The sequence below is a fragment of the Nyctibius grandis genome, chromosome 1, assembly GCF_013368605.1.
Source record: "Nyctibius grandis isolate bNycGra1 chromosome 1, bNycGra1.pri, whole genome shotgun sequence".
NCBI lineage: Eukaryota > Metazoa > Chordata > Aves > Nyctibiiformes > Nyctibiidae > Nyctibius > Nyctibius grandis.
The window spans coordinates 5,451,160-5,466,278 of NC_090658.1; the positions used below are offsets into that span (position 1 = coordinate 5,451,160).

At 40.7% G+C, this 15,119-nt stretch overlaps 1 protein-coding gene across 4 annotated transcripts in view; it reads left to right on the forward strand.

The window, feature by feature from the left end:
* The window catches only part of PLCB1 (phospholipase C beta 1), a 405,252-nt gene that overhangs the window by 306,753 nt on the left and 83,380 nt on the right, over positions 1-15,119 (forward strand). For 3 of the 4 annotated variants that reach the window (XM_068414808.1, XM_068414791.1, XM_068414782.1), the window contains exons 15-21: positions 3,517-3,587; positions 4,201-4,297; positions 8,078-8,162; positions 9,262-9,386; positions 10,364-10,518; positions 12,275-12,439; positions 14,365-14,464. In XM_068414808.1, coding sequence (XP_068270909.1) covers positions 3,517-3,587; positions 4,201-4,297; positions 8,078-8,162; positions 9,262-9,386; positions 10,364-10,518; positions 12,275-12,439; positions 14,365-14,464 — 798 coding nt within the window. The remainder of the gene's footprint in view (positions 1-3,516; positions 3,588-4,200; positions 4,298-8,077; positions 8,163-9,261; positions 9,387-10,363; positions 10,519-12,274; positions 12,440-14,364; positions 14,465-15,119) is intronic. The other variant, XM_068414801.1, reaches the window with a different exon arrangement.

Here is a 15,119-nt window from a genome sequence, read left to right on the forward strand (position 1 = left end):
TCAGTGGAAAAAGCTTTCCCTAAAGGTACAGCAAAGCTGGCAAAGCAGAAAAAGAATTTCTGAGATAACACTTGTGAGATAGATTGTCATTTTGGTAAACACGCATCTCAGACCTGGCTGTTTTAGCACAATGAAGGGAAGTAAATAAGCAAGATTTTCAAAGAAGTTAGATTACCCTGCAAAAAGAACAGTGGCAGTTCTGCAGGTACGTACATTTTACCGAAAGTAGGCCTATACTGAAAGTAGCCAAAACTTGCTAACTGAACAGTATTTAAATTTTTGAGCAAATTGTTAATTTCTCACTGATAGGATAACATTTTTGTCAGAGTAGTGGGCACTGCAAGGAAAGAGTCACAGGAAGACAGAGAGAGGGTAGAATTGGCTCCATCATTTCATGATGACTGAACAGAAAACTGGATAAAAAGTTTTAGGCTTAGTGTATGTAAATGCATTGGTGCATTGCTGCTGCACGCCAGCTGAGGCCATGGCCCACTGTTACAAAGTAAAATGTTTTAGCAAACTGAATAAAGTTCACTTTTTCCTTTTTAAAAATCAGCAAGTGCTGATGTACAGCCTGTGGAAAAAACAAAAGGTGATTTCCCCCTGCCCCAAGATGCTGGCGGCTGCCTAAACATTATAGAGCTAACAAGCTGCACCAGCGAGTACCGTGTTTATAATCTATTCCTGCTGTTATTTTGAAGTGGTCTGAGAAAGCAGATTACCAGATTCCTCTGAATTTCAAGCAATGTATAACCTTTCGTTTCATTAGGCTCTCAATATCTGTCACACTGCTGAGGCATGGTGAGAATGGATAATATTTAGCACTCTGCTTCCTCAACCCTTGGTAACAGGGATTTGGCTTGTCATTCCCAGCTCTCCTCTCCCAATCATATTCCATTCAGTATTACTGTGTTGAACCCCTCTACCCATCAGTTGGGATTCAGCCTCCTTTGTCCACTTGTTACGTTGCTCGATGAGCACTTTAATGCCTTCCCCACGCTGCACACTCACTAGGGGCAACTCCTTGAAAACATCCTTGAAACTGCCCCAGTACTCCACTGAGAAGTTTCCTGTACTCTTCTGCCTATGAGCAGTTGACAGTATCTGCATTATAACTTACCTATGGTGGTAGCAAACAACATCTTTCCCTTTCTTGTTATTCTTCTCTCTGCCTCTGTCCATGGGCAGGCTCTTGTCTCGCACTTGGAGGGCAAGCCCTTGGAGCGGGGCTCTCTATTTTCACTGTATTTGTTTGCCACATAGCATGGAGAGGTCCTGTCCTGACCTGGGTTTGTAGTCCCATCTAAATGGAAGTAATAATTATGCCATTACAGCTAGTTGTCCATTAGAAAAGCTCATAGGTTCATACTGGACTTGACCTGCAGCGCAGCTGCATATGCCAGCCCACGTGCATTTATGATACACACAGTGTCTGTGCCATCCTGGGAAGGGATAGGAGTGATGGCATTGGGCTGATCCCACCACCGCTGTGGGAGGGTGAGCATGAGGGCGTCCACAGCACAGACATCTCCTGAGTCAGCCAAGGCTTGCTCTGACTTTGTGTCCCGGCAGTGTAAGGGGAAAAGAAGGTTGGGGTTGAGCGTAGGACCATGCTGCTGGGTGAAAGGCAACGCAGATGTAGTCATACTTTCTAAAACACTTACTAATTTTAATTCCGTGTTTGCAGTCCTGTGTGTTATTTGTCCTGGTTTTGCCAACTGATGCAGAACTTGAAAATGAGATCTGATCTCCTTGGGAGTTTTCCTGTTAAATATTTTTAAATAAATGAATAATGTGTTGCGTACTTTCCTCCCTGGACACTTTTAGCAAGAACAACCTATCATCTACCTCGTGTCTCAGTAGTGCAAGCTGGCTGAAATCTGCCCATGTTCCCCATTTTGTGGACTACGTGAAGTGTTATTTTGCCAGTCTGGTTAAATCAGTTGAGAGCTTCCCATCCAAAGACTGTCACTGCAAATCCTGTGAGAGCTCGGCTGGCTCTTCACAGTGTGTTGAGGTTCCCTGAGCCATCCCTTGGGCCTGTTGAGCAATCGTGTTATTTTCTTCAATGAAATGTTCAGGAAGAAATGTGTTCATGAATAAAAGCCTGACATTTCAACATCTGTATCTGGAAGGAAGCGCAGCCTGGGTAGTCATCATTTGGTTGTGAAAGGCACACTCATTATTTAAATCATATGTGCTCTCCATGTTCAGAAGGGGCCCACTGGGCATGATTCAAGGCCTGCTGGAACAAAGAAGAGTTTCTTTATTGACTCAGTGGGCTTTGGATTAGACCCTAAATTGACAGGAGGAACTGAGACTGAATTACCATTCTCTGGAGAGTTTGGGAATCCTGCACAGTGGTTAGATTTTTGTGCTGCCAAAATAAAATTGCCACTGCTGAAGAAAGCTGAAAGGTTTGTGGAATAAAATCTTTAGGGAGAGTTGTCAATCTTACAGGTGTGGATAGGTGACTGCAGTATAAGTTAAACCTTCTTTTCCAGAGTCTTCTTAAGATGCACAGTGTATACTTTATGACATCCAAACCCACAGGAGGAGTTACAAAAGAGAAAGACAAGCTTGATATTCCCTAATGGTTTAATTTCTGGCACAACCAAATCAAAACATTTTGGAGGCAAGGGGAGGCATTCGTTAATTAACAATGAAGAATCTCTGTCTTGCCCATAGGCATTTGATGAGTACACCACAATTGGGAGCAAGGCCTAAAATGTGTGTTATTTGGTCCCATTTACTCCATCAGTACATTTTCAGGGAAAGGATGAGCCTTGTGCATCTTCTTCCCATTATTTGATTTGCACTGCCCTCAGCCGGTGCATTTGAGCTATGCCAGCAGGGTCCCAGCAGTAAGGCACACCTTACTGGAATTAACGTCAAGCTATTCCAGTTAGGCTCCTGTGCCTGTTCCTGCCAGCTGCGCTACCTCGGTACATGTACTGTGATACACTCAGAACAGATGGATTGTGCTGAACAGTCCTTGCTACCACAGCACAGGAGAATCAAATCAATTTTCATGCATGGTTTCTTCACCCCATGCGTGCTGTTACGTGTGCGCTTTCCTGGAGAGGGTGAAGGGATTCACGGAAGGTCGTGCGGGGATCCTGCAACAGAGAAGGAGCTTGAACTCGCATCTCCCAAACCCCAAGCATGGGAACATCTCTTCGGTGTAGTTTGTGGTACTACACCCACACCCTGTTCACGCTGCATACACCACAATGCTCTTTTCTCAGTGCTGACACCTACCTGATGATTTCCAAACACTGAGCATCCAGCAGCTGCAAAGGAAGAGTTTTTGTTTGGTTGGGCAATAAGAACTTATCAATGCTGAAGATGGATGAATCCCTCGAGACAGTGTATTTGATTTGTGCTGTGACAAAAAGCACATGTATAATGTAGTCTCCTTTAAGCAGTGCTACTTGCACATCTTTCTCGAATTTACGCTGGTATTTATAACTATTGCTTCAGCCAGTAATTATTCTTCTGCTTAAAACTTTTCAGGAGAAGCAGAGATTGAGAGCGATGATGATGATGACTATGATGATGACTGTAAAAAGTCGTCGATGGATGAAGTAAGGGTGTAGATATGTTTTATGGTGGGGGGTCAGTTCCAGCAGTTGTGGGTTGGCTTGTGTTTCTAGGAGCAGGACTACCATCTAGTGGAGAAACGGAGCAGAGCACTGGGAAAGACCACCAGCTTTCTGAAGTTGGTTGGTAATCCGTTTGGAAGCACATCTTTGCTTTGTTTATTTATTTTTTCATTTACTGAAGAATAAGAGTTAAGAGCACCACAGCTATTCTGTTTAAGCAGCTGCTTGTGGTGTATTTAGCATTGTTGGAAGAAAAACTTGTCTTTGAAAACTTAGAGCTATATTTATTATTTAATCTAACAGTATTGATAAACATGCTCAGCACCATGCATGCATAAAGGTAATGCAGTCCCTTCCCTAGGAGACATGTAAAAAGAATGAATACAGCGGCAGTTTAAATAAACATTTAAATTTTATAGCAAATTTTCTTCATTAGTATGCGAAGCTCCCAACATGAGGCATTGATTTCACTAAGCCAGGATCAGTGAAAGATATCACGGTTGATAAAAAATTGGGCTTTGGTATTTGTGACCTCTGACAGCCACCATGGGTTTTGACAGGTCAAAAATGCAGCATTTTTCCTTCTCTGTCCTAGGGTACTGCTGGGAGTGAGGCTATGGCCACAGAAGAGATGTCTAACCTGGTGAACTACATTCAGCCTGTGAAGTTTGAGTCATTTGAAGTATCAAAAAGTAAGTAAGCTAAGTATGAGCAGCACTGTATACTGGAAATTACCTAGCCAGTGTTTGGAAGAAAGTTCTGGAGAAATGCTGCTTGGCTTCCTCTCAATTAGATACAGGCACATGGACAGAAAATGTTCCCTTGGTATCCAGCCAACTAAATCCGTATCAAACCTCAACAACAGTCCATATGCTGCCGTTTCAAAAACATTTTTTAAAATGTTGTACTTACATTGTCTTTGTTGTCCATGACTGAAGAGTACCTTAAGCAGTTTGAGAAAGGTGATCATAAATATTCCTTTGGATTGAGCAAGTGCTTTATAGTTTGCCGCTGCTCCTCTTCTAGGGGATTCAGTGTAAGCAGAGTTTGCCCTTCCTCACATGCAAATTCACTCATTCTTGCCTCTGTATTTTATAGAAGAGGCCATAATTTCATCCCTGCTGGCTTTTACAGAAGATGCCTTGCTAGGAACGCGCTCAGCGGCATCCTCAATAAGCACTGCAGCATCTTTTCCTTTCTTGGTGCAGAACCCCCTACTGTTTGCCTGCCCTTTTTCACTTTGTTTTGACAGGTTGCAATGTCAACTCTTGGAGCTTTTTAGTTGAAGAAGTGTATATCATTTTAATTTATTAGGGATTTGCAGAGGCCTTGGCAGAGGAGAGGTAATTGATGCCGAGGTCCATATCTGTACACAAGATTTTGCATTTACTCATCATGAATAATAAACATGTAAAGTTATCTACCTGTTCATTTGTACGTGGGTATTTATACAGACATAAACACAAGCATTCACAAAATCGTGCAGAGAGCTATGCTTGTTCCCTGTAGTAGTGTCCCTTTGGATGTTTATGATCTCCTCTAACTCAAATGAGAGTTACAAGAGCACAGTGGGAAGGAGGCATTCCTTCTGGAAAGGAAGCCATGTGAATCCTAGCAGGACAAGTTGATGCAGCTGCTCTAAAATCATCTTGTGTGGATTTCTTCTGTTCACATGCCTGTGCCATTCCAAATTTTGTCTTTTGTAAAGAACTGCTGACGTCTAGATCTTTTATCCTCAGTCTTGATGTGACCTTTGATCAATCATACTGTTTCCGTGGACTTGTAATGTTAAGGAATTAATATTTGTGGTGTTTGTGTCAAAAAAAAATCATTATGTGGTCAATGTGACCAGTCTGTTAAAGCAGTGGCCTTACGTGGTAAATGTTGGTGGCCGGTTTAAGCAGTGAGCGCTATAGCATGACTTTTGGGTTCTGGTCTTAGTCCTGGCCTGGACTCACAGCTGGACCTTCATTAAATTCAGTGAAAATGAGCTGAATAAAGGAGTTAGATGAGGACTGGTTTTGAATTTGCTGCCTACCCAATTGTTACACAGATTTTATTTTTGTTCACCTGACTTTATTTCCCTAAGTGTAGAGCTCCATACTGGTCTTTTATACAGTTTCATTGTTTCAGTGTTACAGCATTTTTCTAATTTCATATTTTCTAATTCAGAATTTGTTTTGATTTGTGATCCTGGCTTCCATGGTGATAACAGCACCTCCCTGCTTCTGTCATTCACACGTTACAGAAGTGCATTTTCTGGTCTTGCATCCAACTTGTTAACAGAAATGTTGAATAGCACTGGATCTGTGACAGTCCCCTGATTGCCCTTGCTGGATATGTTCCCCCTCTCTGACAACAAGGAGCTGCAACTATTTTTCCAAGTTTTTCAGGCAGTTTTTCTACGAGTTGTTTGTCCGCTCCATAGTGACTTCTTTCTGATAAGATAGCACAGTGTAATGTATCACGAGAGAGAAATGTGTCTCCTGCACAGTCTTTTCTTCAAAGGGCAGGTTTCTTAATCCTCTCCAGATATTACAAGGAAATAATTGTTCTTATTTTAATTAGGAGTTTGATTAAGCCCTGGACATTTAGTAACCAAGTCATTTAACAGCTACCAGTTCTGGTTTCCTACAGATGCTCTACTTTAAGATAAGGCTGAGAGATACAGTATATTGCTACAACAAATTCTAGCACCTATATTCTAAATAGAATAAAACCAGTATAAATGTGTGTTGCTAGTGCTATCCCATTAGTAGGGGGGAAGGATGAAATAAGAATAATCTCAGTGCCTTTATAAGGAACTGAGATGGGGGTGAGCTGGCTGGTGCAGAGTCTGGAGAAAGAGGATATTGCTCCTTGGAAAGGAAAAGGAGCGGTAGGAGAGCAGCCTCTAGGGAATGGCAGGAATCTTTTGCCATTAGGACATAACAGCTATGAATAATGGCAGTAATATGATGGTTGCTAATTAGAAATAGGGACCACAATAAAGTCTGAGTCTCAGCTCTCCTAGAGGGAGAGAATCACTTTTGGAACACCACAGTCATCCTCTGACTCTTCAACATACGCTGAGAATAGTTTGTAGTTCACAAACTGGCAGCACATTTTCCTCTCACGTTGGCCCAAACAGTCTAGCTCCTCACTTCTTTGGATGCACTGCTTCCTTTTTGGCTTCCTGTAAGGAAAGCGCCCACCTGTTTCTGTTCTGCTTCTCTCTGCAAGACAAGTACTTTTGTTCAGTTTTATGTCTCTCCTGCAGCTTCGCAGTTTGACTTCAAGGAGCTGGCCAGGCTGGCCTCCTGGCCATCCCTGGATTACTGCAGCACAATTACTTCTAAAACTGGATGAGGGCAAGCCTTTTCTCTGCCTTATTGTTTGCTTTCAATAAAGTGGAGAGGTAGAGAGTTCATGTTTCAACACAGGCATCGTTTCCCTCATTTTTAAAAAGAGCAGTGCTGAGATATCTAATGGATATGACCTCCCAGCACTGTGACCCCCGCTAGGCAATCTACAGAGCTGATTGTGGTGAAATGGCAAGCTGTTATTTTGCAGGAATCATTACCTTTTGTACAAAAACATAAAGGAAAAAATACTGAAGCTAGAAGGGTCTTGACTTAGGCTGTCTGCTACAGCATGTCACATGGGTACATTGAAAGGCTGTGCACACATCAGGTGAGTAACAAATGATACACAAATTAATGTTTAGTCCCACTGAGTTACAAGCTTAGGAGGCTCTTTTCACCACTGTCAGGTCAGGAAGTCTGACCAAATTAAAGAGGTCGTAGAAGCTCAGTATCAGTCTGGGGTTAGGTCTGAAGGCCTGCTGGGACACAGGAATGTACCTTCAGGGTTGATTAGATAGCAATGTTTCCATGACTGTTTGAGACAGATGTGACCTTACTCTGACATGCTGAGGATAACGAGAACCGCTGTAGGCACAGCTAGCGCACTGCTTAGTTTAATCTGATATGGACATTAGTTATTATAGCTTCAAACTGGCTCAAAGCCCTCGCATCTGCCTGCAACCACAATCTAGAGAGCCAGCAGAGCCCTCTGTGTCCCCAGCAAAAGCTGCCATATTGCTTCTGTGTCTCACCTGAGAGCTTTGAGCTCTACCTCTCAAATATATCAACGTGGTATTTTGCAAGTAAACATGATAGATCTCTGCCTGTGCACTGAATTTCTGTTGCCTGCTGCGGGAACAGTAGCAATCTCAGGCAGTATCAATGCCCTTAATTTGGGCAGTACTAATGTGAGTTCAGACGGAGCTCTTAAGTACGTGCAGAGTGAGCTTGCTGCTGTCAGCAAACAATTGTGCACATAAATTTTTTGAGATCAAGGTGGAATGAGCTGGTGAACAGTAGATGGGATAAGGGGGCTGAGACTAAACCAGTTGTTTGCAGCTCAAGTACCGCGTGTGATTTCATGCCCTAATGTGTCACTGTTTTTTTATTTCCCCTTTAAACTTTCAGAACGCAACAAAAGTTTTGAAATGTCTTCCTTTGTGGAAACCAAAGGGCTTGAGCAACTTACGAAGTCTCCTGTGGAATTTGTGGAGTATCCTTGACTTTCAGAAAGCTGCTTTCTTAGCCTTTCTATATCCGAGATCTGTTACAGGGCTTTATTGAAATTTGGAGACAGGAGCTGGGGAAATAGGGAACCCAAATGAAATTTGTAGATTTGACTGTCTTCCTAGATGAATTAATTGGCTTGAGTTCTGATGAGCTAATTTAAAAGCTGGCATGAGTCCTTGTGCTGTGGGCTAGGACTAGAGGGAATAGGCATAAACTACATATTGAAGACCTGATACTTTGTATTCTCATTGTTAAATTTATCATCCTATATGAGGTGGTATGAGTTACGGTGAGCAAATTGTCAAAATGTGGCTGACGGGTTTTTGCAAAGTCATATGAGAGAGCTTGCTTTCCCATCATACCTCTAGTTCTAAGAGCACTGAGCTGTTTTATTGCCACACAATTCTCTTTTTTTTCTTTAGTTTTTTTAAATATCTTTTAAAGAAAAGCTAAGGAGCATTCTGCTTAGACCTTTTGATGGTTCTCAATGTCTTTCATCATGGCTGCAGTTAAGAATGAACGGTCAAGATAAAATAGTGCCTTAAAGAAGATTAATGGAAAGCTATTTCCACAGATAACCTGCAGCGTGTTCTCATCTCTGAGATTTGTAGACTCATCTATAAGAAGTGCACACTCATCATTTCTGTCTGTATGTAGAGGCCAATTCTAATACTTACTCCAGAAGAGCACTTACTTTTAACTGAGCACCTCTCCCTTCACCAGAGGAAGATTCACTGTTTACAGCTATTTGGCCTCTATAAATGTAATCTTAGGAAAATCCCAAATTAGTAACCATAGTGATAAATGGAATTTTATTAATGCTTTCTTCTTAATGCATATGCCTGTGCTATTTCCTTGCTTATTCTGAGTACTCTGTACAGGAACAAACCGTGCCTTTAGTTACCCCATATTTATCATATCTCCTACAAAACTGTGGACCTCTGGAAGTGTTATGGTTGCAGAAATCCAGTAAGGAACCCACTGCCGTTCTGTAAAGAACAGCTGCATTTAATATTGCAGTTGCTTTTCTCTGCAAAGTAATTTTTGTCATACATACTATATCTTAACTACTCACCATTTAGATACAACAAAATGCAGCTAAGCCGAATTTACCCAAAGGGAACACGTGTAGACTCTTCAAACTACATGCCACAAGTCTTTTGGAATGCTGGCTGCCAAATGGTTGCTCTTAACTTCCAAACTGTAGGTAAGTTATGCTGGTCTCTAGATTTTGTAAGCTGTACCTTACCACTTCTCTGATACAGTTCCTGATTCGTAGGTAGGAAAGGCTTTATGCATCAGAAGATGTCTAGTGATTGAATGATACTACAGAGCTGTTAATTAACATTTTTAACACAGTTTTGGGGTTTTTTTAGCTAGGAGTATTCATAATTACCATGCTGTAGCTAGTATAATATGCATACATAATGCCCTCCACATTGTCATCATTTGTAAGTGGTTACCATTGAGCAGCATTTCAGATCCGGCAGGATTTTTTTCCTGTGTCTTCCAAAATCTCAGTATATCAAGACATAAGGGACTTAGACAGCAAATTCCACTTTAAAAGTGAGTGTTTAAGAAACAAAGACATTTGGGCTCCTAAATGCACGAGTCAGTTGAAATAGAATGTGTTGTCTTCCAAGTCTATGTCCGTTCTGAGACATAGAAGAATTTCCATCTACTACATCCCAGATCATATCCTGGCCATGTTCTGCCTCTGGGCATGTGGTACTATGGTATCATTCCCTTTTTCCTTTCCAGTTGTGCCTATGAATACACCACCTTTCCATGGAAAGCAAAGCCCTATACAGGCTGGGAGCCTGCAGAGTAATAAAAACCTCTTTGGGCCGGTTCCAACCAAGTATCAAGCACCCAGTGTCTGATGTTAGAAAGGGGTTAGAAACATACGTACTCTGCTGGGTCAGGTACAAATAGATACATTTGAAAATGTTATCTATTGAGTAGTCTCTGAAAGATGTCTTACAGATGTCTTTTTCTTGTCAAAAGAATCCAAGAGAGTGGCTGTGATCACATCTGAAACCTCTTTTAACAAGCAACAGTGTGCCGTAAATAGCTGTTTATATTACAGTTGGTTTGAAATTACAATAAATAGTGTTATTTTATTGCTTTTTAAAATTGTTATCTAACCAGAATGTTATTCTTATCAATATTTTTAACACCTAGATTTGTCTATGCAAATAAACATGGGAATGTATGAGTACAATGGCAAAAGCGGATACAGGTTAAAGCCAGAATTCATGAGAAGACCAGACAAACACTTTGATCCATTTACTGAAAGTATAGTGGATGGAATAGTAGCTAACACCTTGTCTGTCAAGGTATGTATGCAGCTGGTAAAACTGCTCTCATGACAATGTTAGAGCATAGATATATTTCTGTTATTCAGTAGCCTAGCAAATGACCATACTAAGTCAAGAAAACAAAATGCTTTTCATTTCATGGAGTGACATTTCATTTTTAAATTGCAGGGGATCTTCTGCCTCACATTTCATATTGTAGGATAAATAGATGTGTTTTTATTGTATGTATTCTTTTCCATAGCAGTAATTGGGAAGTTAATAGATTTAAGAGTAGTTTGGCTGTGTTTTTAGTAACACACTGAATTTAAAACACTCTGTTATGAAGTGGTAGGCTGCACTGGAATAGCTAGAGCAGTACTCTGTTTAGTATAAATTCATTTTCTGGTTCCCTATAAGTTCTCCAGCAGAACTGTGGAACCATAAATGTCAGCTGCAGTTCATTGCCAACTTGCTTTTCTTCATTCCTTCTTAAGGACCTCTAATGAAGTTCAAGGACCACCAGGAACCTGCAAATTGAAAACTACTTGCATGAATGTTTAGAGAGATAGTTTGCATTGGCTATGGCAGGATCACAAATTTATACTTGGTATATCTCTAGTTATAAAAACAAACTCTCTGAAATCCTGTTATTCCTTTCATGGACGTGTCCATTAGAACAGAGTCTGTATTATAGAATCCACCTGCAAAATATCCTCCTGTTTTCTTTAGAGAAAGCAAGTTATTTCCTCTCAGGCTGCAGACACAAGCGTAGCAGAGCAGTGCTGGAAGGGATATGAGTAAAGTAATAATCTGATGACATGCATGGTAAAAAAAGATGACTCTGTGGGAATGACCTTTTGTGGTGACCTGTAATCATGGAAGCTTTCAGGCCCTCCTGTGGATTTAGAGGCACTTTCTTCTGTAATTTTAGTAAATGGAGGTGGAAGTCATTCAATAGCTATTAGGAGATACACAGCATTTTTAACAGGAATGAACATCCAGGAGCCATGAGACAGCTGTCAGAAGTCAGTGGCTGCTGCCTGCTTAGTGAAGACTCTGCTGGTTATAATGTCAATGCCCATACAAGATACAGCTGAGAATGGATTAAGATTTGCTTTAGGCAAGCCTGAATTGCTTAAGGTACAGTGACACTGCGACGTATTCCTGTGCCTCTTCATTTCCTGAAGTAATTGCAGACCTTTCTTTAACTTTTGAAAGCTGAGAATTGTGTTTCCTGTTAAAAATAAGAACTAGAAAATATCAGCTATTTTATAGTTGTATTGTTTTCATAGTGAAACTCCTCACCCTCTGTGAAGAGCCTTTATTAGAATACCAACTTCTTAGCTTGTTTTCTCCCTCACAGTTAAAAACATATGTAGCTTTTCTGCTGCTTATACCTCTTTTATTCCAGCATTTTTTCAACCTGTTGGTGAAACTGGGCAGAAACGAGAGTTCTCAGATACTGTGTTGTGGAAATAGGCAGCCAGATTGAGGAATGAGATCCAAGCAAGTATTCCTGCTGAGGGAAGGGCAGCAGCATGATCTCAAGCACATTATCGCTCATAGGGGAATTCAGAACCACAGGGTCACAGGAAATCAGGCCTCATAAGTTGTTTTTCTGTGTCTGTAATATTAAGCATTTTTTTTTTGTTTATTGTGGTTTTGATTTTGTTTCGGTTTTATTTTAAATGCATACTATCTGATCATTAATGAGAATTATCCATCTGCATTTCAGCCACTCATTTCCTAATCCACCAAAGCGGTCTCTAGTGATCCTCCTTTGGTTTGGTTTTAGATCATTTCAGGTCAGTTTCTTTCTGATAAAAAAGTCGGTACCTATGTAGAAGTCGACATGTTTGGCCTGCCTGTGGATACAAGAAGAAAAGCTTTGAAGACCAAGACCTCTCAAGGCAATGCAGTTAATCCCGTCTGGGAAGAGGAAACCATAGTGTTTAAGAAGGTCGGTGTAACACTTGTTTCCCAAACGTGCGTTGTGCTTGTTTTATCACTGTCCCGTAGAGTAATTCTGTGGGTTAGTGAAACTTTGTGTTTGTTAGAAAGATGATAAAGGGATTCCAAACAGTTGCTTCTTGAACTGTTTATTGTTAACCACTTTTGGTGTAATTTTGCTACTCTAGTCATGCCAGCTGCTACTAAAGTAAATGAGTTTAAAGTCACCTTGATTCTTTCACTGACACAGCTGGGAACAGCAGACATGTGGATAGCCTCATCTGCATGGCATGGTGCAGTGCCACGCTATGGACGAGCCAGCACAGATCCCAGAAGCAGTGTAGCTGAATTACCATTTTGCCTCAGCTGAAGAGCCCTGCTGAAAAGCAGATCCTGTTAACCTGCAAGCAAGACGATGTGAATACAGCTATAACAATCTGGCTGTCCAAGCTGACACATTCAAAGCAATCTGTTATCTCTGCTCAGCGCTCGATTGTGCTATATAAATACCACTGAGGTGATGAAACGGCATAAATCCCATCCACTTGACATGAGACATAGGCTCCTGAGTTACTCACGCACTTTGAACAATATTACTCAGACTCAGTTCTCTAAACTTTGAGGGAGCAGAAAATACTGAGCATGTTTTAGGATTGTGCAACGTGAAAGTCTTGCTGTGCTTCACAGTATCCTTAGCAGCCAGTTTTCTAACAGGGTTTCTGGGTTTTGCTTATTGGGAACTGTTGTTAAGTGGATCCTGAGTTCAGGTGTTTGTAAAACAATTTATTTCTTATTTCTCTAGGCAAATGTAGTTCACGGAGATGTTTATACAATTGGTGCTTGGAGCCCTGCTTTCTAGGGAGTACAGCCCTTTTCCCTGAGTATTTGGCCTTCTGAATGACTTTCCTTTGGCAGCCTGCCAGAGCTTAAGTTTGGAAACATCACTAGCATTTTTCTTCTGTAATGAACTTTAATGAGTGTACTTCATTTCTCTATTTAGTTAATGATCATGCCTGACTTGCCTCTGTGCTCAGAGAAGCATAGATTACTATTTTTAGTAATCTTGAAAATAAATTTGAGAAACTCTTTGTTTTGGATTGTTGCTTTTTTTTTTTTCATTGTCTAGACAAATTTTAGCATATGTTCTGCAAAAATGCATATCTGTGCCCAGGTTAAAAACATGTGTATTGGTATGTACATTTGCAGTAAGTAAGAAAATGAGATTAATTATGCTACACATTTTTTTAAAGTAATATTAAAGATTCCTATCTTGGTAGGGTAGTTTAAGTAACCTTTTTTGATTTCTTGTTTTCTTTTTTCACTGTTTGGCCTTCTTTCTCATGTAGTGCCAAGAAAGCATCCAATGCTAATAAACATCCTGCCTGATTAAATGTCTTTAGCCCAGCCAGTGAGGGTGCTGCAGCACTGGAAAATTCTGCTGGGGTTGACACAGCTCATTTAATTCATACATTCACACTCTGCAAAACAAGTTGAGTTGCTTGTTGAGTTTTCAACACCAATATGCCCATCAGTGACTTTTCTCAGAAGTAAGTAATCCCACTGGCACAAACAGAAAGGAAAAAGCCATGTAGGGCTGTGAGTAAGAAGCAGAAAACAGAGTGGCATTCAAGTGTGGTAGGAGCTGAGCTGCTGTAGTCCCTTGTATCGTATTGAAAATACAGGGTCAAATTCCTGAGTTCAACGTACTATGCAAACGTCCCACCTCAAGTTTCTTAATTGAAAAATGTTTCTATGAGAGTTATTTTGACACACATGTGCATACACCCTGACCTCTTATAGGGTAAGAGCTTCCTATGGATGTGTAGACGTTACTATCTGCTAGACTGAACTTTCTGTCTGCTATATAGCCTGTGTCTGGAAGGAGCTGTTTAATTCAGAGCAGAAAGTTAATAATGCAACAATATTTCCTCCTAGGTTGTTTTACCTTCCCTGGCGTGTTTGAGGCTAGCCGTATATGAAGAAGGAGGGAAATTTATTGGTCATCGGATATTACCAGTCTCAGCAATTCGACCAGGTAAACTTTTTTCTCCGTTGAGAAGGACATTATGTAGTGAAAAGAAGCAGCAAGCCAGAATCCCAGTGCTGTAAATCAGCAGCCACTCTGCAGATTTATAGCAACTGGGGATTTGAATAATCTATCTCAACTGTGAAAAGGAAAATACCATATTTCAACAGAAATTTAGATTTGTAATGAACCAGGAAAACCAATAGAATTAAGCATCAGAGGCGTGGTTGGCACTTACTGATCTCCAGTAGATCAACTGCATGTTCACAGTTTTATGCTAAAAAGTGCAATCGTACACTTTCAAGAGGAAAGAGGGCAGCAACAGCCAGTTTTGATGTCATCTTTGTGAGAATGGGAGATTGCAAGGAATGAAAGCAAAATATGCTCCTCTAATATAGTTTTTGCATGCGTTCAAGGGCTGACCTATATGCAAGCAGTTGTATCTCTGCAAAACCTTTAAATCAACGCAAAATTACTTTCATCTTTATTGCTGAAAATTAAAAAAAAAAAAAAATCATTACTGGTCTCTTCCAAATCATATAATTATTTCTATTATAATTAGTGGCCACTTAACTGAAAATTGTCTTGTGCAACAACCCAGCCCTTAGTTTCCAGGCCAGAGACTTGTTAGAGATGTTTCAGAAAGATGCAGTGACATTGGCAT